The sequence below is a fragment of the Lissotriton helveticus genome, chromosome 7 (assembly GCF_964261635.1).
Source record: "Lissotriton helveticus chromosome 7, aLisHel1.1, whole genome shotgun sequence".
In the NCBI taxonomy this organism is placed as follows: Eukaryota; Metazoa; Chordata; class Amphibia; order Caudata; family Salamandridae; genus Lissotriton; species Lissotriton helveticus.
The window spans coordinates 1514346666-1514374319 of record NC_136068.1 but is presented as its reverse complement, the minus strand read 5'-3'; the positions used below and the strand labels follow the sequence as shown (position 1 = coordinate 1514374319).

The following is a 27654-nucleotide window of genomic DNA, read 5'->3' as shown; positions in this document are numbered from 1 at the left end:
GTGGGAGACTTTGTAGACTTGTGTATTATGGCCAGGGGGATATCGGGTCACTCACCGGTGGGGGTCACTCTCAGGGGGACGGTAACGACAAGAGCAGCCTACCCGCGGATAGACACATGGCGCCTCAAAGACGACTCATTAGTGGACAAACTGCGGGAGGGCTCCCAGCTCTACTTCGAGGAAAACCAGGGCTCGGTCGACTCCCAGGTGATCATATGGAAAGCATTTAGGGCCGTTCTGAGGGGTCAGGCCCAGGAGTTGATCGGTGAGAAAAAGAAGGAAGAGGCGCTCCAGATGGCGCAGTTGGAGCGGGAGGTGGAGGCGCTGGAGAAAGGTGTTGGGGGGGCCCCATAGTCACGAGTGGGCCTTCAAGCAGCGGGAGCTCTGTTCACTGGTGGAGGGTGAGGCGCGGGCCTACTCCCTTGCTGTGCAGCGCCGGATATGTGATGCCGGCGACAAGAGTATGAAGCTGCTGGCATGGTTGGAATGCCGGGATCAGGAGAGATCCTGGGTCGCGGAGGAGCGCGATGAGTCGGGAACCCTGGTATCGGCGGGAGTGGATAGCGGAGGCCTTCGCCTCGTATTATGAGGTGGTGTACACCCCGGGGTGCACCCGAACTGAATCCCAGTGCGAGGAGTTTTGCGGGACTTCGCGCTTCCCATGCTCTCGAGGGAGCAGACTGATAGCCTGGAAAAGGACCTCACAGTCCTGGAATTAGGTGAAGCGCAGGGGCCGAACGGGCTCCGAGTGGAAATTTCCAAACAGGCCAATGTAGTGACTGAACCCATGAGGCGCATGTTCCTTGAGGCACAGCAGGCTGAGATACTGCCACCGGACCAGCGGTAGGCCACGATAGTGGTAATTCATAAGCCCGGGAAACCGGCGGACTGTTGCTCCTCATATCGACCTATATCACTTATCAACGTGGAGGCCAAGGTCTTGGATAAAGCTTTGGCGATGCGCCTACTCACAGTCCTGCCGGACCTGGTACATGTTGATCAGTCGGGATTTATTCCTCATATGAGTACGCGACACAATTTACATAGGCTTTATGGAGTAATGTATATGACGCAGGACGTGGGTGACACTCAAACGGCATTGATGGCGCTGGACGCCTCAATGGCCTTTGACAGTATCGAATGCCCATATTTATTTATGGTCCTGCAGCGTCTGGGATTTGGGCCGTTCTTCTGTGGCTGGGTGCGCCTGTTGTATGAAAGGCCGGTGGCGAGGGTGAGGGTCAACGGAGTACTGTCCCGGGTGTTCCCCCTGCTGCGTGGTATGAGACAGGGGTGCCCACTGTCCCCTCTCCTATTCGCCCTGGCGCTAGAACCATTGGCCCATTGGATTAGGAGAGAACGGTCATTCTGGGGCTTGGCGCTTACGGACGATTGGGAAGAGCGTATATCTTTATACGCTGACGATATAGTCCTCTACACGGCTAGACCATACCACTCCATGGCGCAGGCGCTTCACCTTTTTGAATTATTTGGCAGCTACTCTGGCTACAGGATCAATAGGTCCCAATCCTTGCTTTACCCCCTCTCGGGGCCCCCCCTGTGGGTCCCGTCGCAATGTCCGGACTTGGTTTTCACCGAGGGCTTTAAATACCTCGGAGTGTACATTACTAGGGACAGGGCGGAGTTTTTCACCAAAAATCTAGAGCTGCATCTGGCAAGATTGGCGCCTGACGTTGGTCATTGGCGTTCCCTGCCTCTCACTTTGATGGGGCGCGCCGCTCTTTTTAAGATGTTGTTCCGCTTTGGCCGCCATAAGTGTGGCAGGGTATGCTCAGACGTGAGTTCCTTGCTCACTTTGCCACTGGATTCAAGCAAGCCGGGCTGAAGACGGCTGGAATGCCAGAAACCGGTCCTCGGAAGCTTGTTTCCGGTCCAGGGAAGGCATGGCTTGGCAGTTCGGGCTGGACTGTTCCCATGAGGCACAGGGTCAGACTGATTTGCATATAGCCATGTCTGAACTGCGGTGGCAGAGTGGGCTAAAGAACGGTGATGGATCAAACCCAGATCTTTTGACTGGGTGTGAGTGTTTGATTGGTTCAGATGCTCCGTCCATCACCACCCCCTTTTGTACTGCTTTGGCCGCCATACGTGTGGCAGGGTATGCTCAGACGTGAGTCCCTTGCTCACTTTGCCACTGGATTCAAGCAAGCCGGGCTGAAGGCGGCTGGAATGCCAGAAACTGGTCTTCGGAAGCTTGTTTCCGGTCCAGGGAAGGCATGGCTTGGCAGTTCGGGCTGGTCTGTTCCCATGAGGCACAGGCTCAGACTGATTTGCATATAGCCATGTCTGAACTGGGGTGGCAGAGTGGGCTAAAGAATGGTGATGGATCAAACCCAGATCTTTTGACTGCGTGTGAGTGTTTGATTGGTTCAGATGCTCTGTCCATCACCACCCCCTTTTGTACCTTTTTAAGATGTTGGCATTGCCGCGCCTCCTGTACATCCTACAAAACTCGCCTCATGCGGTGCCAGACGGAGTGTTCCGGCGCATATCCCAGGCCATGAGGACATTGCTTTGGGACGGAGGCAACCCGAGAATCGCGCTGACCAAACTTACAAGGGGGTGTATGATGGGGGGCTGGCCCTACCGGACGTTCGACTGTGTTATTGGGCACCTCAGCTTCAGGTCATTAACGATTGGGTCTACGCGGCGGACTCGGAACCGGCTTACAGGGTGGATAGATACGTCATGCTGGAGGGTGGTTGTGAGCCTCTTCTCTATTCAAGGAAGCACCGGAGGGATTTGCCCTCGCACACAGGGGTAGTGCTGCAGTGCTGGAAGGAGGCTAACAAGTTCCTGGGCTGGGCTAACACCGTAACCGGTAGGACCCCGCTTTGGTGTGGTGACCAGTTACCGGAGGTGAAGAGACTCACCGGCTTTAAGGGCTGGAAGTTGATTGGCCTCGAATACCTGGGGGATGTTTGGAAGGGCGATGCTCCTAGGTCTTTTGAGTTCTTGGGGAAGGAATACAAGATGCATGCCTGACAACACTTTCACTACTTGCGTATTACACATGCTCTGTGCTCTCATATTCCGGCGGGGACCTCAATCCCGGAGTACTCGCCAATGGAGGACAGGCTCTTACTTGACCCCATTTTAGAAAACCCCACGGCCACTATTTATCGCAAACTGATCAATAACATGCCTGACCCCCTGCTGTCACTGTGGGCGAAGTGGGAGGAGGACATTGGTACCCTAGAGGACGATGATTGGCAGGACGCCCTGCAGAGCCCGCGTGAGATAGCGATACGGGTCCGGTTTCGTCTGGTCCAACTAAAAACTTTGCATCGGGTCTATTACCTGCGCACTCACTTATTCTCATGAGGCAGGACACAATCTCCCTTGTGCGCGAGAGGTTGCCATGAAGAGGGTACCTTTTTCCGTATCCTTTGGGACTGTCCGAGCGTGGCACCCTTTTGGTCTAAAGTGGCTTGCACCATGGAGATAGCATTGGGGTCGCCAGGTCCGGTGGAGCCAAGATGGCTTTTATTAATGATTAAAGGGACGACTGACTGGTCAATGTACAAGGAGATCTGGCTGGCCTTGGCAGCCGGGGTGGCGAAAAGAAATATTGCCCGAGGTTGGGGGTTGCAGGAGGCCCCACAATGGGACCAGTGGCGGAAGGATTTGGATTGGTGCCAGAGGGCGGAGGAGACGATTTACAAGGCCTGGGGTTGTATGAAGAAGTGGAGGAAGGTCTGGGGCCCCTGGCGGAAATACCGAGGATCGGGGGGGGAGGTGGGTGGGGTGTGATGCGGGTGGTGGTCTTTGGAAATGTTTAGGCCTGCCCAACGTATGTACAAGAGACCGCTAACTATCTCCTGCTGCTATGTATTTTCTGTACCTGTGAGTAAAGTTAATAAAAAGAATTTTCAAAAAAAAATAGCACTAGAAAACTGTAGGTAAGTGGGATCAAAAGTAGCTTCATATCAACTCATTTGGGGTTAAAAACCAACAGCAGTGGTAACCATGAAGTATCTCCAATTTATGGAGATAAACTGTATGTGGAGAAAATGTAATTACCTCCAGTGTTTTGAGTGGAATGTGCAATTTAAAGACATTTTCCTAAGTAACAAAATAGCATGCAAATATAGATTCTAGAGGAAATACTTCGGCCTAATACAATTAATTTCACTCTACATTAACACACACATCGAAATCAGCACCATAGAGCTGAGCAAAGAAGATATTGGAGTGTTCTGCTGAAAAACAGGAGAAACAGATTTCCTGAAACCCAAAATAATGTATGCTAAGACTGTGAGGCAATGGACTTTGAGAGGCATTTCCTCTGGGTGTATATAAACTTGGAAACACTTTGGCAGAAGAGCATGTGACATTACGACCGGAGCAGCATACTTTGGAACTGGGGAATCAAATTGAACAATTCACTTAATTTCTTCTTGCTAACAAGCAAGGTCTTGTTCCCATTTTGGGTGCTTATGGGTTTTTGTAACTGTTTTTATAGTTTGTGGAATGTTTATAACTTAATGTTAAGGTAATGATGTATCTATGGATGTATGTGAGGGAATGTATGTTTGCAGTATGGAATGTTAGAATAATTGTTTTATTGTATGTGTGTTGTGTGTGGGCTGTAAAGATAGTGTGCTGTATATATGTAATATGTAGACAGACCAAAGAAATAAAACTTTATTTTAAAAATTATTGGTATACATTTTTAATTTACGAAGTTGCAAAACGTCAGAAATCTCCATATGTTTACATGTATTTAAAAATTAACGTGTTAAATTCTTGTAAAAATGTTTTGTTTAAATTAGTGTACTGTATTGGTTGAAATTTATAATTCCAAATATGCACAATGTTTTGAAATATCTTTTAATGGCCTTGGGGGGACAACTAGCACTTGAGTGAAAAAGTAACATGCAGCGAGGGAGACAGTTCTGTAGCGCAGACTATAAGTAAAATGGAAGGAGGTGGTTGGTTTGGCATTGGGGACAAAAATCATATGAATGAAATAACAATATGGACGGCAGGGGCTGGGATATAGAGTTATGCAGCGATAAAAAGCATGTGAGTGATCTTTAAGAAGAGTCGCAGCAGCATAAGGATCATAGGAACTCGGAACACAGGTGTGTAAGTGGGAATGTTTGGAAGATTGTATAAGGGCAGAGGGATGAAAAGTAGATGAAGAGCACCAGTTACAGGAAGTACACTTTGTTATCCGAATTGTTTAAGAAGATGGTGCCTTAGCTGAAGATACAGTCTTGAATGTAATATGCTCTATGCACTATAGTAATAAAGTTTGCCAAGAACTTGATGCATATATTTGTTCAAAAAGACCATAGTGAGGAATATAAAACACAAGTGAATAGTTTAATAGACAAAGTGGACACTTAGGGGCCAATTACGAGTTTGACGGTGCAGCGGCAGGACCACGCTGCCAAATACGTGTGAGGACTGCCCCACCTATAATTACTTTTTTAGTCATTGCCGGGCATTTCCTTTGCTGTTCCCACGGTGGTGCCTATGAAATAGGCACCACAATGGGAATGTTAAAGGAAGTTCCAGCACGGCATGGACTAAAAAGTCCTTGCTGTGTTGGAACTTCTGTACATACACATAGGGGGGGAACATGTTGTGCCCCTGTGTGCATCAACAAGGCGTGAGGCACAAGTGGCCCTTCCTCATCACCACTGTTTTCATGGAGGAAAGACCTCCACGAAGTCAGTGGCAGTGATGAAAGTGATGAAAGTTGTAATATGTTTAGACGGACTGCGGCGATCCCGTCAAGTATATTAATGCCCCTTGACCGCCCACCAGCACCTCAGTACCACTGTGGCCATAATGTGGCAGCCGCAAGACCGCCAACACTGCACCACCACGAGTCTGAAAGTCCTCGGACTGCAAGACTCATAATCAGGCCCTTAATGGACAGACACCATTAAAACAACAAAGGTATTATACGATAGTGTCACATATTAGTAGTATAGCAAGTGGTATTAAAAACAACGGTTGCTGCTGGCCATAAACATAGTGGCAGATAGCAACCTACATTTTTGGTGTGGCAACCACTGACCAGCAATGCCTGGTCAACGCCAAAGCTGTCATGGCTCATTATCAACAGAGTTTCTAGCGAGCCATGACCGAGAAATCTGACGTTGAGGGTGAAGATAGTGTAAGTCTTACAGTGCATTAGTGGGTTAAGAATAATAAACTAAAGATGTACTAACCCACTGCATGTGTTGGCTCACCTCAGGTCCTCCTTCTTCAGTCCCTCAGCGCTGGTCTGGTATGTAGGCTGCAGCAGTTCTTCATTCTAATCCGAACAATGTGTTCATGCTGCTAAGAATGTTAGCAGCATGAGAGCAACACCAGGATTGGCTGGAGTGCGCTGCCTCCGGCAGGCACCGGGGTCTGTGCCTGCCCTCCACCTGGCTGTCTTAGACAACTGGGTGGAGAGGTTTACACTGCTCATGTGAGGCCAGCCATCGCAAGAGGTCCGGCCAAAGTGACATGTGCAGTGTAAACCGGTGGTGTGAGCACCACTTCCCTGCTGCCAGTCAGCAGCAGTGGCCCTGCCCCCAAACATAGCTCAGATAAAATGGTAATGAATACATTTATTTACCATTTTATATTTCACCGTTTGTGGCGCTAGCAGCATGAGGGCGACGGTCCTCTGCCCTAATGTAGGGACCGCCGCTGCTTAAACATTTGACCAACTCTAAACTGAAATAAAGTGTTGCACGGTTGGATGTAGACGGTGCTGAAACACATACTGGAAAAATCAGAGTGATAATAAGGGAGGGAGGGTAAAGCATAAGGTGTAGAAGGTAAAGAGTGGGAGGTTTGTACAACAATAAACAAAATAACAGAGGCTAATAAAAAGCAAAGAATTCAGGAGAAAGCAAACTGATTCATTAGAGCACAATGAGGAACAAGAAAAATATCAGACAGGGTGAGGTATGGTGTGCCGAAAGGATTCGTTGCTGAAAAAAAAGACTCAAACCATAAAGGGTGCCAAGTGATACTTTGCTGTGACAAAACAGACAATGTAGCAAATGACACGACACAGTAAAGGGATGAAAGGGAGACGGGACAAGGGACAGCAAAATGAAGCAACAAACATGGTAGGAGGAAGAGCAGTACAATGTGTGCAAATGAGAGTGACTATCAAGCAAAACAATGGTAAGCAATGCGCAGGCTGCAAGCACCTTTTATTTACAATTTCTCTTGTAAGCGAACGTTCATGCACTAGGAGCTCATGCGCTGGTGCAGACAAGACCTAAGCATTGTTCTACAGGTCTGATAGTGCACTCGGAAGGAAGACAAATCAACAGTAATCCTGGTAAAATAGTCCCCAAAGTTGAACCAAAGTTTTTCAACCCCCACATCGATGCTTTAACATTGACAGATCATTAAAAGTCCCACTCCTTGCTGAACAAATGTAGGCAGAAATTGGGCAAAGTAGCGTTTGGGTGCAGCAAGTGTGTACGAAGTAGTAGTAATAATAGTTAAGGCTGAAAAAGGCTGGATTCGATGGGTAAATTGTAAAAGAGAGAACCATCCTTACTTCAGTAATCGTATCCGTCCATTGCGTGTATTTTATCATGCCTTGCTAGTTCTAAGATTTCTCACCTTCCTGACTACATTCCATATACCTATCAAGACACAGCTCATTGGAATGCATGATCCTTATTTAGAAACCTAATTTTTGATTTCAGGGGCTGGATGCCATGAATGTTTATCAAGTTTCTGTCTTCATTTTCGGATGAAATGGTGACTCCTCCCAGTAGCCACTCTGAAACCCTGCACTTAATATACCTGTTTTGGCTGTTACGTTTGGGGGGTGGGGTGGGAGGAATGGAAAAAAAAGATAGCACTTTCCTGGGTACTGCCGCTATCTCTCCTCCGTCCGGAAGCACATAGGCTCTCTAGCCAATCGCTACGCTGTGGTCACCAGCATGATTGGTCTGAGTGGCCTAGTTTGGCGCACAGACAGGGAGTTGGAGCCTGTACATTTTCTCCAGCAGGCTCTGCACTATAGCCAGGCGGAGAAATGCTAAGTGCACTTGACTGTTTGACTTGCACACCACTCCTCCCCCTGCTCTGAATTGCCCAGCCCAACCCGCACCTAGAATGTAAACCAACTGAGCCAGTACAGAAAAATAAAATGATAATAAAATTGCGTTATCATTTTATTTTTTCCTTTTTGAACTGCTCAGAGACAACTCTTCGGAAATCAATATAGTTCTTGATTGATAATAAGGAATACGTGCAGATGTAGATAAGATAGACACCAAAACCACCATAAATCAGGGTAAAGAAAGAGCCAAGTATAGAACTTCCTGAACTAGAAATCAAGGCCAGAATACAGCAACAAAATGGAACTAAAAATCATGGTAAAAAATGATAGCAAGTGGGCAATAAATGCAATGAAATGTAAGTGAATGAAATGCCTTGCAACATATCTTTAACTTATGAGTGTCACCTTAAATGTGGTCTAAACAGGACACTACATTGCAGGAAAAAGGTTACCCTGTCATGAATTTGGAACTTCAGGCAACTATCACTGGAAAATCCACTATCTTGGGAAGGATCACATGCAAGGCTAACCTTTCCTACATCTTCTGAGATATGGTGTCTTTGAGGTATGAGAAGAGATTCCAAGCCCCAATCGTATTTCTTCTTGATTGACACTTCACGCGAGCCCAACTACCGAAATATGAACACTGTCTGGGTAGCGAAGGGAGAAATGCCTTCCTGTGCTTTGACCTCAGAGACATGCTATGCCACCACACACTGGGAGTGAAGACCAGGGATGCAAGCAATCTCATACCTCTGATATACTCCTTGTACAAATGTAATACTTGTTAAACAAACAGCCCGGTTAGCAATCAAACTTTTATCCCGCCACATGTGCTGCATACTTGCTGGACTCTGCTCTTAATGAAATGCCTGTTAATCATTGACTATTGTAATTGTCGTGTGTTTGTCACAGCTACCCAGGAACACCAGAAACACACATAACATCAGAAATACAGATAGCATTAGAAGCACTCAACAGCAATGAGGGAGCTACAGGGTCTCTTAAAGCACACAAAATAAATTAAGGAAGACTCAAGGACTACTGGAACTCAAACCTGTTAATGGTAAAAGCAGACTGGGTTACTCTGCATGCATGGAACCTGTAGAGAAGTGATAGATTCAGATGTCCTCATTTACTCATTGCAAGTGACAGGTGTCTAGTGCACGCCTCATACAGCAGAGACTGGCTCTTTAGTGCACTTTCCATGTGTGGAAGCATGTTCTCGCAAGAGCTGAACTCTCACAAGACTGCCCACCTATAATAGGGCCACGCCCATGTGACTATTGCCTATTATTAGAACTTACCTGTGGGTGTGGTTCGATCCTCTTACCTTCTTCAATTTAGCAGCAGACGCTTACATTACAACTTATCTGCGGGTGTGGTTGGATTATTACACCTTCTCCAGCTTGGCAACAGACTCCTACATTTTACACTTTAGCTCCTGAGGCCTTTAATGTCTTCACACTTCATTGGTTTTCCTCTTTGAACCCGGCACACCTGGAAAAGAAAAGAAAAACAAAACAACAGATGTCTTTTCCTTGGATTCAGTGGTAATGGGCAAGCGCACAGTGCAGTGTAACCCACTTACCATCCTTCGTAGGACTCTCTCATGCGACGCATCGCAGGGAATATTGTTAATTCCGACACCAATACTCCAAGTGTGCAGAGAAGCACTCCCTGGTCAACTGCTTTGGAAATTCAGGAGGGGCATCTGAGTCACAGCAGAATGCCCCCTGTTCACAATGGCACCAGAACTCTGGAGGAGCAGGAGCAGCTCCGTCAGGAGGATATAGAGGGGGAAGTGGAGCTCAGGTCCCTCAAGGAAAAAGCTCTTATACTGGTTAAGTTGGATAGACTTACATTTTGGCCAGGCTCCTTCCTGAATAGGGTGGACGCTCCCTTATTGCAGAGGACTTCACATGGGGTTTCAGATTGGGTTACACTGGCCTGGGGCGAGGCAATGGGTAGAAAATGTGAAATCTGTGAAGACACACCTTCAGGTGGAACTTGACAAGCTACATAAGGCAGATAACATAGATGAGGTGCAATTTGCCAACAGGCAGCCATCGAAGGTATGGTGCCATCCATCCCTAATCGACCACGTCCAACAAACAGAAGGTTGGTGTCCCGCAGGGCTCTGCCCTGAGCCGACCTTGTTACATATGTACCTCACACCTCAGGCTACTTAAGTAGAATCCTTAGGGGCAAAAATTGTGTCTTACACAGATGACACCTAGCTGCTGCTAAGAACAACAAGCCCTGCCCAGTCAAGTTAATTAGTACTTGCGTTTCCGCGGGATTTGGGTGGCTGGTCGTGAACCAGCTGAAATGTATTGCAGCAAAGATGGAGCTGCTTTTCTTTGGTTAGGATGGAGAAACACAGTTGCAGTCCTTCTGGCCACCAGATGCCCCCACCCCATTCATCAAATATCAGATGGTGAAAAATGTAGGCTTTAGATTTGATAATCAGCTACTATTCCATACCCAAGTAAATTTGGTAGTGGGCACTTGCTCTGCCCTCTTGCGTCTTCTTCAGAAGACTTTGTTCCTTCTGTCTTTGGTGCCCAAGCACAGGTTATTCAAGCCCTGATCATCATCATCATCAAAACCTTTTATTTCGGCTAAAAGCCATAAAAAGTTACAATCACAGAAATGTACAATTCAGATCAATGACAGTAAAAACGTCATACAATGTCCTATTTACAATTGAAACGTCAATGGTTAAAATGAGTAGATAATAAAAAGAACAGGCCTACTAGACCTGACACCATAAGAATAGTCTTATTAAATGAGTTCTCCATTGAAGTAAAAATTAATGTACATTTAAATAAATGATGTGAATGAGCCATAAAAAAAATGCACATCCCCAATGTCGATATTAATTGTATTACGCATATGGGGAGATGGGATGCTACATAAACATACTGAGGCTTGTGCTACAGGCTGGCTATCCATGACCTTCTTTCTCTGGCTCCACGCACAGAGAAGATAACGTGATACTGCCAGTGTGAATCATTTCTGAGTGTCACTCTTAAGGAGCCTTAATGCTTCCCCACAGTGTCTCACACCTTTCGAGTTTAATGCTGCTTTTAGCCATTCCTTACGCACATTTCTCTATTGTGGACAGAAGAACATGAAATGTTCAATAGTTTCCACGATATTAGGGCAATTTGGGCAGAACTTATTGTTTGTGAATGCCCTGTCCCATTTAATAGTTGGAGTTCTCAGGGCAGTATGCAGCATCTCAATTGGACCTACAGGCTCTTTGAATAGCGTGGATACATTCGATCCATATAAGGCTCCGGGCAGGGAGAACATTTATGTTGAAGAAACTGGCCAGTAATAGAATTTTTCTGATTTATTTTCCACATTTGCATTACAATTTCCTCCCAGTACCGGGTTTTCATTCCACGGGCGTAACTTTTGGTGATCTGCTCTGCCATGTTCAATCAATTTTCCATGCCTGTTCTGTGGGATAACGCTTTTATCACCTTCAACCAGGGTGTACTTACGTCCTTATGCAGGAATATTAGCCCTTTTACACCATCTCTGTACGTTGCTAACTCCCTGGTAGACCAAAATCTTACCCAGAATAGTAAGGGTTTGAGTTCAACCACTAAGTATATAGGATTGAGGGCAAGATCAAATCTTAAGGGGGTAATAGGGAAACATAGTTCTATGGGGGTTGATATTCATGACGTTTGACTTTGTGGAGTTGAGCTCAAGCCCACTTTCTTCACAAAAGGAATGAAAGGTGTTTATTTGGCTTGCAGCCCCATTGGAGTGCGTGAAATTAGCAGGGTGTCATCCACAAACATCAAAATAGGTGTTGACACACCTGCTAATTTGGGGTGTCATGCATGCCATTTTTCAGTCTACTTACTGCTCCATTGATGTAGAGAATAAAGAGGGTCGGAGCGAGGACACACCCTTTTCTAACCCCTTGATTAATTTTGATTTTGTCTGAAAAATCCCCAGCATTATTCCATCTAACCTTTCCATCGATGCTTGTGTGTAAAACTCTGAAGATCCTAAGTAGGTCTGGGGGAATACCATAGCCATCCAATACCTCCCATAGTGTATCTCTTGGGACTAGGTCAAATGGTGCCCTTAAATCCATAAAGGCGACATATAGATGGTCACGCTTCAAGGTGACATATTTCCAGGTTATCCCCTTGAAGCGGAGGGCCTGGTCCCATGTACTAATCTTGGGTCTAAACCCAGCTTGTGCCTCCTCTAGGATGTTATTCTCATCCATCCAGTCATTGAGTTTAAACAACACCTGCCTACAGAAGGTTTTCAGGGTGAGGTCCAGGAGACTGATGGGTCTGTAATTTGAGGGGTTCTCTCTGTTCCCCTTCTTGAAGACAGATATAATAATTGCTCCATGCCAAGAGGGCGGTATAGAATTACCTTTTAATATGCTATTGCATACAGTGTTCAAGTATGGTACCCAGATGTCGGGTTGCGACAAATAGAGACCACCTGGAATACAAACCATTCCTGGCGCCTTTTCTTTTTTCATTAGCTTGACTGCTAGGTGAGTTTCATCAATGGTAAAGGTAAGATTACATTTTAAGGTATCAGGGTTATTATACTTGTCATGGTTTTGGGTTTTCCATCATGTCACTCGTGGCTCCTGGCGGGAGAATTGTAAGATTATTCTGGTTCAGCTTGCCTTTATACAAGCCACTAAACTCAGGTTGTATAGTTAACTCCAGGTGATTAGCACTAGAGGAGTTACCAGAGATCAATTTCCAGAACGTCTTATGGTCCCCCATCTCTAGGGCTTCAGCCATAAGTGACCAGTGTTCCTTCTCCCAATCTCTTTTGGCCTTTTCTTGTGTAGATTTGTAGTTTTTTCTGGCCTTTATGATTTCAGCTCTTTGTCCCTTTTTAATCGCAGGTAATAAGCGAGATTTATCCAAGCAGCAAGATTTAGTATACCAGGAAGGTGTTTTCTTATGGAAAGCCCCTCTTTTATGGCGCATGACAAAACACAAACTCAATGTGCCCGTCAGTTCTGAGTGTATAAGGGCAAAGTTAAGGGCAAAGTCAATGCTATCCATATCTGCTAGATCTAGCTGGGAGAGGTTCCACACAAAAATATTATACAAGTGTGTCATTCGCTTTATGCCTATCTCCATGACTGCCCATTTGAGGTTTCTTAGATTAGATGTAGGGACCTTAGATGAAGAGGTCACTACTTGATCAAGTTTTACATCGGGTAACACAGCCATGGCAAAGGATGCACTTAGAGCTTGGTGGTCGCTATCTGGTCTTGGGATCACCTTCATATCATTTAGATTTGCCCATAACTCGGTGTCCAAAAAGATATAATCTATTCGTGAAATGCTAAAACATCTTTTAAAGGTTGTACACAACGGATAAACTGACTTAGTGTTCCCATTAACCACTCTTAGGCCATGGTCTAATAACAAATCAAAAACTTGGGCTCCTTCTTTAGTAATATTAATACCTTTATTAAAACCAGGCAGAGGTGATGTGGATGTTCTTGAGTCAATCCCACTCTGGGTTTCTGTAGGATTCTGTCCAACATTTGTTGGTATTCGGGTGTTAATGTCACCTGCTACAGTCACTAGACCTTTCCTATTCAACTGACCCATCAAGGCATCTATCTTATCCACTATAGGAGATTGGACATTTAGGGGAACAGACCTAATATAAAAACTGACCAAGGCTATATATCTCAGATCTGTTTTAGTCGGAAGTTCAATTTCAATTGCTAGTATATAGCTACAGCTAGCTGGTACTAGTCTCACAGTGGAAAACAGGTCAAGACATAGCCATATTAGTAATGCACATGATGTGCGACCAGCCTGGTAAGGGATTGCATTATAACTAAAAGTTTGGAAACCTGGTCGAGAAAGAACATTGGTGGCCCATGTCTCTTGGAGATGTATGATGTGATGCATGTCAATAAAAGTGTTCCACTTTGGATCATCAAGTTTGGATTTGATCCCCGCAATATTCCAGGAAAGCAGATTTAAGCTACATGCATCAGAACTTATAATTGACCTCGAAATGAACCCAGATTGTTCACCCTGCAATTTGATTGAGATGGCTCTTGTGTTTTAGTAGCAATATCCCCTACTCTTTGTGCAGGATTATCAATAAGAGATGTAGTACAACAAATCCTTTCATCAATAAATGAATGCTGCACTTCTAAGTCTAGAGGGGAATCTTGGGTATCATTTCTGAGTCAATCAATATCAGAGGTGTTCATGAAGTTGCTAAATTTCCTATGCTTGGGCTGCCCCTCATTTGTGGTTGTGTTTCGAATCTCTCCTATTAGTTGAACTACAGTTGTTTTTGGGGTTTGAGTTTAAGCCTTATACAAGAATTGGATGGGTTATTAAATTGTAGTTCAAATGCAATAAGCCCATCTGCTAAGTCCTTGTCATTAAAGGTAACACCAATGTGATCCCATTGTTCATTGTCAGTACTAAACAGTTTAACATCCTCCCTAATAATGGATCTGCAACATCTTCAAACCTGGAACCAATGTGTAACCTTGTTAACCAGTGACTAATAACTTTCCTGGGTTGAACTTTGATTTTTGGGGGTATAACTCATAAAGAGGTCAAAGGATTTATTGCGCCTCGCATCAATGTGTACCTTGTTAGATACGCTTTTCTAAGTTATTAACAAAAGGCTAGGGTTTGCATATGCCAAATTAGAGTTTGCATACGGCCGCTCACTCCAGATGGTATTTCTGGCCTAATGGTATTAGGAACCAGCCACCACTCTTCTGCGTTGTGCCCCTTTTGGTTACTATAAATATGGTTACCCACATGATGTTTATAGAAACATGTTGATGTTAAATATTAAACTGGAGTGGTATCAGCCACTTTGGTTAGATCAAGGTATGGTTCATAAAACAAAGAACCAGCTGGACTGAAGAGTAGACGACCCAGCAGTCTTTCCCAGTTAGTCAAGTTATGTGGGTTATGGTTAGCACGGTTAGGTAAATGTATACTTGTAAAGCGCACTGTTACCCCATCTCGGAGTGTCCTGGCACTGTATACCGCTGGGGAACCCGTCCTGGCTTTCCCTGTGAGATGGTCCCTCCTGGGCACCCCCAAGGTGAAGCCAGGCATCCCCAGGGCTGATGGGGCCGTTGTGGAGATTAAGCAAGCTATTGCCCAGAGTTGCAGAGTGGGACCCATGGTTAACTTAGGCACCTAGGCGAGAATTATCGAGTCCGCGGACATTGACCCAAGACCCTTCCGCGACGGGAATTGAACCCTGGTCCTGGGCCGACCTCTGCTTCAGGGTCTGCGGCTTCTAACCAGTGAGCCACACTTCTCCACAAGGAGGTCTCTCTCCAATTAGATTATCAGTCATTGTCTTAGACATTGAAGGGGGACCAAACCAAGGCCCAGACTCCATACATTGTTCCTGTGAGATTAGATTCGTAAGAGTCTCCAGCTTCACAGTTAGTAGTCTGGCCATCTTTTCCATAGTCTCCCTTAGTGAATTAATTTCATTCCTCAATGCTACTAGATGATCATTTGTGACCACAGTTCCTTTGGAAATACAGGCTTTCCCAGAAACGTGATCCCCTATGGATTGCAGGGGGAGATTCTCGTAGTCTCGATATTTCCTAGCACGGTGTAATGATTCGAGCATTCCACACTTGCAATTATACGCTCCTCATTCCCCTTTGGCTGAGCTGCTGTTAACATTAGGAGGGGGACAGAAGCAGGTGGCATGCCCAAGGCACTCGGGTTTGTGATTGATGTAATAACTGGAGAGGTTACTGGCACTTTATCAAGATAGGTAACAATGCTTTTCTTGTGTTTCGGGTCTCCCCCCTTGCCCTTCCCAAGCCCATTGGAGTGCTTCCTTTGCTGGGTAGGCGCTTTGGGCTTTAGTTGGGGGGCAAGCAAGTCCTTACTTCCTCAATAAGTTCATTAATTTCAGCAAGGGTGCAATTATCAGCAGCATGTCTTTGGATTTTTTTGGCCTTACACGCTCCCTGGTTTTTGTCAGAAGCCTTTCTTTTACCCATAACTTAATGACGTTTTGACACCTTAGTATGACACCAAGCCCTGGTTAGTTCAAGGAAAGGGAGACTTAGTGAATTAAATAAGGCACAGCACACCAAGTTAAGGAACAGTACTCACAGTTTAAAGCCAAGAGGGGTGGCCCTGCCCCGTCTCTTCCTGTCTCTTCCCGTGCTGCAGGAGTGCTAGCTGGCTTTTAAAGCGCATCCAGGCACAGCTGTAGCTTGTTGGCGGCAGAAGCCGCAAGGAATGCTGGGACCCGTAGTCCTGGTCCCAAAACAAACAGCAGGAAGAGCGATCTGCGCTGCAGGAGTGCTATCTGGCTTTTAAACCTCCTCCCGGTGCAGCTGTAGCTCGTTGGCGGCAGCGGCCTCAAGGAAAGCTGGGACCCATAACCCTGGCCCCAAAACAAACAGCAGGAAGAGCGTTCCCTGATCATATCTCGTCTTGATTATGGGAACGGCCTTAACTTCAGCATACCCAGGTATCTGATGGACAGGCTTCAGCTGGTCCAGAATGCTGCTTCCTGAACTATCTTCGAGCTCCCCCATGATGCTCATGTGTCAAGCCTTTGAGGAGTCTCCACTGGCTTCCAGTAAGGAAAAGAAGTATCATTAAGACGCTACTTGGCGTTATACGGAATGAGCCCTGGCTACCTAAAAAACAGGATCTCGTTTTATGCCCCACAGAGAAATATCTGTTTCTCGAATCTTCCTAGCCAGTACTCCATGTATTAAAAAGGCCAGGGGTGAGTGCTTGCAATGTTCAACACTTCGTCTATCATCCCCTTTGGTTTCGATTTGTTCACCCTAAGGCCCTAAAGTGTAAAAAACAGTCCCATTGCAAGTTTTTTGCGCTGTGGAGACCCTGATATGAGCAACAAAATCACACCCGGGTGCCATTTTAGGAACAGGCACAGCCCTTGCCTGGTCCACATTCAAGCAAATCTGCCACGATTTTCTGCCATTTTGGGGTCAGGCGGGGCGGAAGTGGATCGGTGGGGCGGGGGTGTAGAAGCACCTGAGGTCAAGGCACGACTGCTCTCGGGAAGTCAGGGAAGCAAGGCTTTGTGGTGGTTGGCAGACAAGGGAATGGAAAGCCACAATAACGGGGCATGCTTTTGATGCGGCCTGAATCTTCAAGCAAGGTCCCCCATCAGGACCAGGCGGCGGAGGGGCGGGAACACCCTGAGAGCCCTGCGATCAGCCTCTGTAACACTCAGAGCCCAGGGCGCGCTGCGAGGGAAACCGACTCACCCAGCAGCTGGGGAGTCGGGATTCGGCAGACGTAGCACAGCTCCTGTACCATAGGGGGTCCCAAGGGAGTGATTTTGATGAGGGCGGCCAGCAGGGGTAGGTTGTCAGTGGCCCGGGGACAATCAGTCTCAGGGAGCCTAGACTGCCTCAATGCATCCGTGGGACTCACCAGCAGCTGCGCGTCGGGACTCGGTCTTCTCCAATCCACTCACTGGACCGACGTAGTCCCCGAGGATCATCAGCATCTTTGTCGAGTATATAGGTCAGTTGCAGGGAGAGCGGTAGCACATACATCCAAAGCTTCCTTCCAACGATGTGGCAATCCTCTCCCTGGTCTGTAGCAGTTCAGGGGGAGCCTCGTCGTCGTAGTCTGGTACCGGGTAGATTGCCAGGAAGACCAGCAGCCACCACGGCCAATTCTTCCTTTCGGGGAAGTGAAGCAGACCACAGCAAAGCAGAAACATTCCTCTCTGCTGCGGTGACATGCCTACAGAGGGACATGCGGGCATAAACAGGGATATTCACAAAAAAGTGATCCTTAGCCACGGAGCTACATTGAAGAGGTCCAGCCCAGCAGCCAACTTGGTGCCATAGATCTGTTCACCGCAAAACATAATGCCCAAGCTTCGCATCCAGACATCCACACCCATTGCCCAAGGACAATGCACTATGGATGAATTGGTCTGGGATATTTGCCTTCTTCTTTTCCGCCTCTCCCAATCATTCCATTAGTGGTTCGGAAGATCAGACAGGCATCCCTGACATTAATCCTAGTTTCACCCACATGGGCCCTACAACCCTGGTTCACAACCCTGTTGGGTTGTGAACTCAGTAGTTCCTCAGCAAAAACTACACCTCACTCCCAATCTTTTCACTCATAACCAAGGAGAAATACGACATCCCAGCCATCTCAACCTTGTGGTCTGGCACCTGAAATCTTAGAGTTTGGCTTCCTTAATCTTCCGCCAGACTGCACGAATATGATCAAATAGGCTAGACGTCCTACCACAAGGGCATGCTATGCAGCAAAGTGGAAGCAAATTGTGATATACTGCAATAAGAATCAAATAGATCCACTTGACACTTAAGTTCAAAACATAATTTGCTATTTACTACATTTGCAGCATTCCAATTTAGCGTATTCTTCCATGCACATACATCTTGCTGCAATAGCTTCATATCTACAGAACAGACATCATCTGTCTCTTTTTAGAGGGACCTAAAAGAATCATTCCTCCAGGACTTGCACCTGCTCCAGTGTGGAATCTCAACATTGTCCTCACCAGGCTAATGGGTCCACCCTTTGAGCCATTGTAAAGATGTGAAATACAATTTCTCACTGAAGGTAGCTTTCCTCATAGCTATCACAGCTCTAAGGAGAGTGGGTGAGCTTCAGGCACTAACCATAGAAGAACTACTCTTACAAATACACCAAAACAAAGTGGTTCTTCGGACCAACCCTAAATTTCTACCAAAGGTAATTTCTGCCTTTCATATCAAGAAATCTGTGTTCGTCCCTCAACCAAATTCTGTGGCAGAACATGCTTTACACACTTTAGATGTGAAAAGAGCAATTCTTTACTATGCAGAAAGGACAAACTGTTCAGCAACACAAAACAACTATTTGGCGCTTTTGCTCCACCACATTACGGCAATCCTATATCAAAATCTGGCATTGCAAGGTGGATAGTCAAGTGCATTCAAATATGCTATGCAAAAGTGAAAAGAACGCTACCAATTCCCTCTAGAGCGCACTACATGCAAACTAGGGGCTTCAATGGCATTCTTAAGAAATATACCCATAGATGATATCTGCAAAGCTTCAACATGGTCTACACCTCACATATTCACAAAACACTATTGTGTAGATGTGTTAGCAAGGCAGCAAGCTACTGTGGGCCAAGCAGTTTTACGTACACTATTTCAGACAACTGTAATAGCTATAGGTTATCCACCACTTTGGGAGATACTGGGTAAGTAGCATTTTGCTTTTTTGTGGCAATAGCGGTATGAGGTGATGTATGTAGTTTCCTCCAGACTGCATTCTGCAACAGGGTAGGCCAATAGATATTTAAGTCTTGTATGCATAGGAGCTCTATATTAGATTATGGTTGTTCCACAAAAGTGGAGGATTTTAATACTTTGTAAATTAATGAGGCTTTTGGAAAAGCAACTATAATACGTAAGGTCTGATATATTTAGTGGAGAAAGAACATTTAAGTTGTTATATTTGTGTAAAGTGAGATCCAATAGAGACTCTGATGATAAATTATATTTGTTCCTATAATGGGAAGGAAAAGTAAATGATGTGTGGGTATACGAAAAAAGGATTATATTGCCATCTGAAACAAGTTGATTAACCCATATTAGACTTTTTTTTCTCCAGGGCTATGCATAGGTTTTTGCTTAAATCTAATTAGTACATTGTACCAAATATTAGAATTTAGAAAGGTGAATTTGTAATTTTCGAGAGAATAAAAATAAAGTTTGAAGTAGGGAGGTGTAATAAAAAATACATGAAGATAAATTAGGTGGTAGTTTATTAAACTGTAAAAAATCCTTAAAGGAGAATAGGGCTTTAAATGATTTTTCAATATTCTTCCACGGAGGAAAACAAGGAGTGCTGGTAGCTAAAAGCCAAATAGCTCATAGTTTAAGGCAAAAGGCTTGATGATATAGTTTAAAATCCAGAAAAATAACTGGCTCCTTCATTTTTGGAAAATTTGAATCTGAAGAGTGAGATACACGCTCCTTTATTTTTTCATTAGAAACTGACAAGTTGGGATTCATACGTTCTGCTATAAGAAACCTGAAATTGTAAAGCAAACATAGCAAAAGTATGTAAAATAATGAGAAGCAACATAATTATTTTGAGCCTACTCTGCCCCGCCATAAGCGAATAGAGGATTACACCAAAAAGTCAGAGTATCAACCTTTTTTTGGAGTACACTTCAAAGTTATGTATAATTATGTCTTTAATAGAAGTAGGAAACCATCAACACAAATATTTGAATGTGTTAAGACTCCAAGGAATGAACTGATATTTTACAATTTGTGTCTCCTAAGGGAAAACTGTATGTCTTTATTTGAAATGTTTTTGTCAAAAAAGGTTTATGCGCTAGAATGAATATGTGGAGATAATATGCAACCTTGTCTAACACCTCTATGTAATTAAAAGGAACCCAAGGAAGATCCATTAATAAAAAGAGCTACTTTGGTGGCTGAGTATAAAACAATATTAACTTTAGAATCTTAGGACCAAAGCAAACCATTTAAGAGAAGCAAACATAAAATCCCAGCTCGTTCTGTTGAAACGCTGGAGGAGGATTAACAGATTGTAAGGTGCACATGATGGAAATAAACAGTACAAAGGCAAGAAAAAGTAAGCAAATAAAATAAAAAAAATAAAGAATGAAATTATGTAACACAGTGGTCGTGTTGTTTTTTTGTGAGTACACAGAAATGTGAGTACGCTGAAAAGTACACAGTACTAGCGAAACACAATGGAAGTCAAGGTGTGCACATCTGTCAATTATTTAGCAAAATGACCACTGTAATGATAAGACAAAAACAAAATAAGGTGTGCACATCACAGTGTGAAGGGCACAAGGAAAAAGAATCCAAAAACGTGTAAGTGTGAAATAGTGAAGGTTTGCACATCACCACATGATGAGCATCAGCATAATTCAAGGAGTTGTCAATAATGTAACAAAATGCCCACTGTACTGATAAGACAAAATAAAAGTCAAGGTCACTGTCGTGATAAGACAACAAAAAAGTCTTGGTGTGCCCATCACCGCGTGATGGGCACAAGGAAAAATCCAAAGTGGTTGTAATTGTAAAAGAGTCAAGGTGTGCACATCACCGTGATTGGCACAAACAAAGAACAAAAATAATAAACTGGCTGATGAGTGAGGATGATTGCTGCCAAACGTTAATGAAAGTGATCCCAAACAGTAAGGCCGCTGACGTGATGACGCGATACACTATTCCGGTATCACGTGGCAGGTGAATATGAAGCGGGACCTCTGAAACAAGAAGATCGAGTCTCTACTGCCGCCAGGAACAATGAAGCTGCGCGCAAGGTAAGATATTGTGTTGAGTGTGCGCGCGAGAGAGTTACCAGCCACGATGAAGTCTTCTGCCATACACAGGACAGGAACAATGGACAATGGAGCTGCGAATGAAGACACAGAGCAAGCAGTGTGTGCATGAGGTCTCAACGCGTGGTGCCTGGAGAATGGAACTATGGAATTGAGTGAGGATGGGGTGCATGAGACTAGCACGCGAGTGGCAGTTAGAAGGATTGCACAAGTAACGATTAAATTATAAAGAAGAACAAAAACTCAGTACCTTAGTAGACTTGCAGTATCTTGAGTATCAGGCAGGTATGCAGCTGGCAAGAAGGTTAACCAATCTGCTTAGATCTTGAGAGTTTGAAGTTGTAGATGCCTAGATAGACTTGAAAGTGCACGCTGGGAAGGTCCATGCAGCCAAGATCGTCGCCAATAAAATGTAGTAAAAGCACAGGAAACTAGCAATGCCTTAAAGACGTTTATTGCCAGCCTACATGGAAACAGCCAGCTCCAACAGAAACAGCGGCAAGAGTGAACACATATACATTCTAATATTCCCAAGCAACAAGGAACATTCTAAATAGAACAGAAGAAAACCATTTAACAGTGAAGCTAAAAGAGACAAGATGCAAATAAAATAACACAACATAAAGAACTACTACTTTTATTTCTCCTTGTTTTTTGCTCTTTCTACACCCATAGGAAGAAGCAAATTAACATTAATGCTCAAACAGCAGCATAGAGCCAATGCAGGCACTCTTGCACCATGATGCAAGGGTACCTGCATTGCAGGGATGATTGTTTATGTGCAGGAAGGTCCATGGTTAGGTATAGTTGAGGCGTACAAGGTTTCAGGTTTCCTGAGTCTAAACTCCGGGACACTACTGCACCTGGACGGTGTTTACATGTTGGTTATTAGACCGTGGACATTATCATGTGTCCGACCCTCCTTTGATGCCAGATGTGTGCTGCATCATCACCACTTTCTTGAGGTTATTCATATTTCACAGGGTTTCAGGAAACGTCAAACCTAACTATGGACGTTTCTGAATTTATGGCCTGAAGAAGGTCAATCCACTGATGAACGAAACGCGTTGACTGGATGATGCTCTGTTCACATTACCTAAATATAGTCGGATTAACTTATTGGATCTTTGACTGGACTTGATATCTAGACAATTGCGTATTTGTATATTATTGACAAACATATATACAATTTCTAATGGATGCTCCAGAAAACAAATAGACACAAATGAAAACATAGTGATCATGCCTTGCTCATCATTATCTTGCTTCGCATTTCTGGGTTCCACTGAAACTAAAGTGGATGTTGACCCAGCACGGCTCTCAAACAACCCTCCCAACTCATCACATTTAACCCAGGAGCTGACTTATTTCACTCATCGGTGTGGCCCATAGCAACGCGAGTCACACATTCACACATCACACTGCTCCCGAATCAGTGAGAACAGAAGGCGAGCTGCTAGACAGCGGAGTACCTTATTAATCTAAATCAAAAATCTTATACATTATATACATATAGGGCCAGATGTAGGTAGCCAAATACCGGTCGGTAATGGACGATTTCGGCCGTTACCGACCGGTATTTGGCTTTTGAGATGTAGGTGGGTCGTTAATTACAGAATCGGTATATTTACCGATTCGGTAAATTTACCACTTCGGTATTTTACCGAATCGGTAAATATACCGATTCTGTAAATCCATATGTAGCTGACACTCCAAAGAGTGCCACAGGCCCTTAAGAGTCGGTATTTTACCACACAATCCTATTGTGTGGTAAAATACCGAATTCAGGTGTGCATTCACATCTGTGCATGCACACCTGTGCAATGTGACACACAGACATGCCCTTAGGGCATGTATGTGTGCCACATGTCACACAAGCCTGTACTTGGGGTGCTAGAGGGTGTCAAAGTGACACCCCCTGCACCCTTGCAGGATTCGGTATTTACCGATTCTGTAAATACCGAATCTGTATTTCCCATTGATTCCTATGGGCTTCAAGGCCCATAGGAATCAATGTGAAATACAGATTCGGTATTTACAGAATCGGTAAATACCGAATCTTACCAAATCGGTAAATGGAAATAAGATTTACCTACATATGTCTCCTTCCTATTTACCTACTCTTAAATACCGAATCGGTATGATTCGGTATTTAAGAGTCGGTAAATAAGAATTACCTACATCTGGCCCATAGGTACATATTCTCTTTTTCTAAATTTATTAGGGATCTAAAATCAAGGCACCCCACTGTTTTGGTCGATGGACCAGCTAGTAGAAGTTAGTTGATGGAGATTAAGAGCAGCTCAATCACAATATTCCCATTATTTAATTAGTTTACCTTGTCATGACTTTAATTTAAAGGAACACAGACTCCGATAAGTTTTATAAAAGCGTTTATCTAAATTCAGTTATTGAAAAAATAGCATTTCGAAAATATTTTTTTTTGCATATATTAATTCATTCAAGAAATAGAAAATTTAGAAAACATATCACCGGTCTGCCATAGACGATGACAGAATTGCAACGAAACAGGTTCCCAAGCTGACTGTCTTTCTAACCTCCTCGATGTCTACCTCCCAAACGGACATCGCATTCAATTCTTTGCCCCATCAAAATTTAAAGTCCAAAAATAATTAAAATTCTTTTTGCACCAAAATCGTTTAAACCAACAGCATGTCGTGGTGCGCAATAAAATTCACGGAACCAACTTTATTCCCTCTTCCATACAGGCTCTTTTATACCCTTTTTCCCTAACTATCTGACTCAAAATTGAAACTTCACGGTCCATACTCATTTCTCATTGGTCCATTAGAGGGGTGGTGAAGATCACCTCATGTCCTCCTTGTCCAAACCAGTTTCTAATTTGCTATGTCATCCTTGCATAGGCTCTCACGGCCATAATTGTCCATTTTGCAATTTGTCATCCTGTCCTTGTATCGTTTAAACATCACAAAGTTACAGCACACAATTTTCCCAGGCTTTCAAATTCAAGCATCCTTTGGCACATCTCTGGTGTCCGAGGCCAAGCCGACCTTGACTTCATTAACTCTGAGCACAGGCCGCTCAAACATCTCTGGCACAGTCGCGCATGCATAGGGCCATATTTCTCGAAGTCTTGCATAAACAGCCATTTTTGAACCAGGACGCACAGGCTTCAATGGGAACTAACATGAAAACAAACTCAATAGACGTTAGATTTAGAACTTTAGCCCTTCTGTTTACCTTCCACCATTCTAATTTCCCTTGTTGGAGGTTACCTAGCAAAAAGCAACATATATGTGCGTTTTACTTACCAAGTTTATTGTTTTGCCACACAGACAACCGATAAAAAAGCACAAATACACACTTTTATTTATATAAAAATCAATGCCCTATGTTAGTATGACTTCTTTATTTTATTAATAAATTAGTTTTTGCAAATCAGCAAGGTAGTTTTCCCACATGTAATTTTATTCTGTGTATGCTTGGTTGATTAATTCTCATGCTCCACACGGTTAATACATGTTATTATTAAGAGATATTGACTTTACAAAGGGTACACACACATTTTTGTCTCTCTTCTGCTCCATCAATGGTCGGATAAGAGTCCAAGTTGGTTCAATGTTGCTTTACTATTGATTTGCCTACTTTGAGCATGAGACTAGGTTGGACCGTTGTTAAGGATTTTTCTCCTTTTGTTTCCTGGACTGGCTGATGACAGAATGTCATATTGTAGAAAAGGGTGCCCAGAGGGCCACCGGCTTTGTTCAGGCATTGCACAGTATGGCATAGAATTGATGCTTTTTAAGATGACTTTATAAATCATGCCTTCAGCATGTTGAAGCATTCGGAGGCAGTTTTTGTCCTCTGGTTATTGTTTAACCATTTTGGTGGAGCTAGTTCTTTACTAAGGGCAAGTCAACAGTGACAGAGTTCCTTCCCCACCAACATTATGCTCTGTACACCCAATTTAAATTCAGATAGACCATAGTTTGATTGGAGTGGTTTGGCTATATGTCCGCCTGCCTAATTTAGATTGATGGGCATAGAGCTGTTTTTCAGTGCCTGTCACAGCCAGGAAAAAGCATTAAAAAGTGCACCATGTTGAAAGGGGCACTGTTTTTTTTTTCAAAAAGAAAATCCCGCTTTAGGATTTTCTTTTTCAAAATAAAAAAAAAGGTGTACGTTTGACGGATGGCTCCATCATGTGGAAGAAGCAGTCCGTTAAACTTAAATTGCGTTGGGTGGGCCAGTGAACGTTTTTAAATGTGGCAGTCAGCATCTCCATCAGGGCGACAGAGTAATTTACTCCGTTGCCCTGTCGAAGTACGGGCCACCCACCAAGATTTAAATGAGGTGCATGTACCTGAATTAATTGCTTAAGAGGAAGTCTTCACATGCTTTTTCAATATTCTGAGTATTCTCTCACTATACAGTAGAAGTCTCCACCCTAAAAGGTTTTTGTAAGACTTTTATTGTGGGAAGAAAATCCTTTATTTGCTCGACTGGATGTACTGACACAAGAAGTAAAACTCACATCTTCTTACAGCTACCTCTTCCCTTATGGCAAAGCACACTGATGTCATTACCTTTATAAATACACATGTTATACTATGTGATTGGTAAGGATGGCTAAAGTAATGCATGTATGGGCTTCTTTCTTTGCAGGTCTGAATGCAATCAACAAAATGATACTTACTACTTTGAGGAAGCATCAAAGCGGTATTCATGTTAGGCAACTAATAAAGGACATAAATCAGACGTATGGGATTGACTTGAAAGAGTACAGCAGAGATAAAGGTTTTAAGGAAGTTGTTGAATTTTTGGAGAAAGTGCCAAGATCTGTACTTTTGGGATCCAGGAAGTCAAAACAGTGTTCCATTCATCCTCTGCCAATACCAGGTAACATATAATTCTGTCTTCTAATTGGCTTATTTTCAGACAGTATGAGAAGTCACATTTGAATCCCAGAGGCTCAATGTAGTATTGGTGGTGGTGACTGAGCACTTTACTAGTAGAAAATAATCAGTGAAGTCTCAAAATCAACAATTCAATATATATATTTTTTATTATGAAACTACTATGTGTGTTTAGTGAAAGCATAATTGTCTCTTCAGAGCCTAAATCTGATACATTCTGAAATATTTTCTGTAAGGTTCTGTTGAGACGTAAATGTCTTCTACATGATAAGAGATGTGTATCCCTCCACTGAGTGCCCTACTGTACTCTTGTCTGGACCCCTAATACAGATTTTTTGTTGTAGACAAATACAGTTTATGTGTGGTGTGGGCCATGACATAGGCCTATCTCACGGATTGCAGTTTTCGTTGGACCGGGAGTGGCACCCAAAGCGCTACCCTCAAAGTGCTGGAAGGCTACCCCCTTCACCAGTAGTTAAGCAGCATGAGCGTGGTGGTGGCAGCATACCGTATATTGATCAGTAGTAGTTAACAGAACTTTTTACCCTGTGTTTCTGGAATGAGGCCTACAGGCTCACTCACAGTTTCAGGAGTTCTGCTGCTGTGTGCTTAATGCACCCTTAGCCTTCATCAGGAAAGATGTGGAGTGATGTGCACACAGGAATAGTGACTCTACATTAGTTGTATGTATGCCTGTGAAGTCTACAGTACAAGGATGGAGCAGTACTGTGCGGTGCATGTGTGGTTAATACCTGTACTGGGTGTATGCATGCCTGAGAAGAATACATTTCACAACAGGTGTAGAGCGGAACAGTACATATATCGATAAAGTATGTGCTGAGCGTATGTGTGCTAGCGTGGAGTACCATATATGATGAGTGAAGTGCTATGCAGCATTCACATAGTGCTGAGTGTGTGTTGGCAGTGCGTGTTTTGAAATACCATACCCTGGTTCAAAATAGAAAAGCTTCAGTGCTGAACAGTGTGCACATACTGTGTGTTGAATGGATGTGCAAATGTAATAGTACAATGTATAGAGGTATTAGTGCTGGACAGTAAGTGTGCTGTGAGTGTTCTCTTGGGGGCTCATTATGATGTCGGGTGGAATTTCCTCTGAGCGACACCATCTCAGACTCGGGACCGACCAAAACGCGGTTGGCAGTTCCGATCGCCTGATTACGATCTGACCAAACACTGTTCGGTTGAAGTCCCATTGTTCCATATAGAAGCTTGTGTTCTGCCCGACAACCAGCCGTAACATAAGCTCCTATGGGGAAATGAGGTGTGTGCGGAAAACCCCAC

General features: G+C 44.1%; 1 protein-coding gene across 8 annotated transcripts in view; it reads left to right on the top strand.

Moving 5' to 3' along the window:
* The window catches only part of LOC144770438 (uncharacterized), a 776993-nt gene that overhangs the window by 137357 nt on the left and 611982 nt on the right, over window positions 1-27654 (top strand). For all 8 annotated transcript variants that reach the window (XM_078654952.1, XM_078654949.1, XM_078654950.1 and 5 more), the window contains one exon: window positions 26102-26335. In XM_078654952.1, the coding sequence (XP_078511078.1) occupies window positions 26102-26335 (234 nt within the window). The remainder of the gene's footprint in view (window positions 1-26101; window positions 26336-27654) is intronic.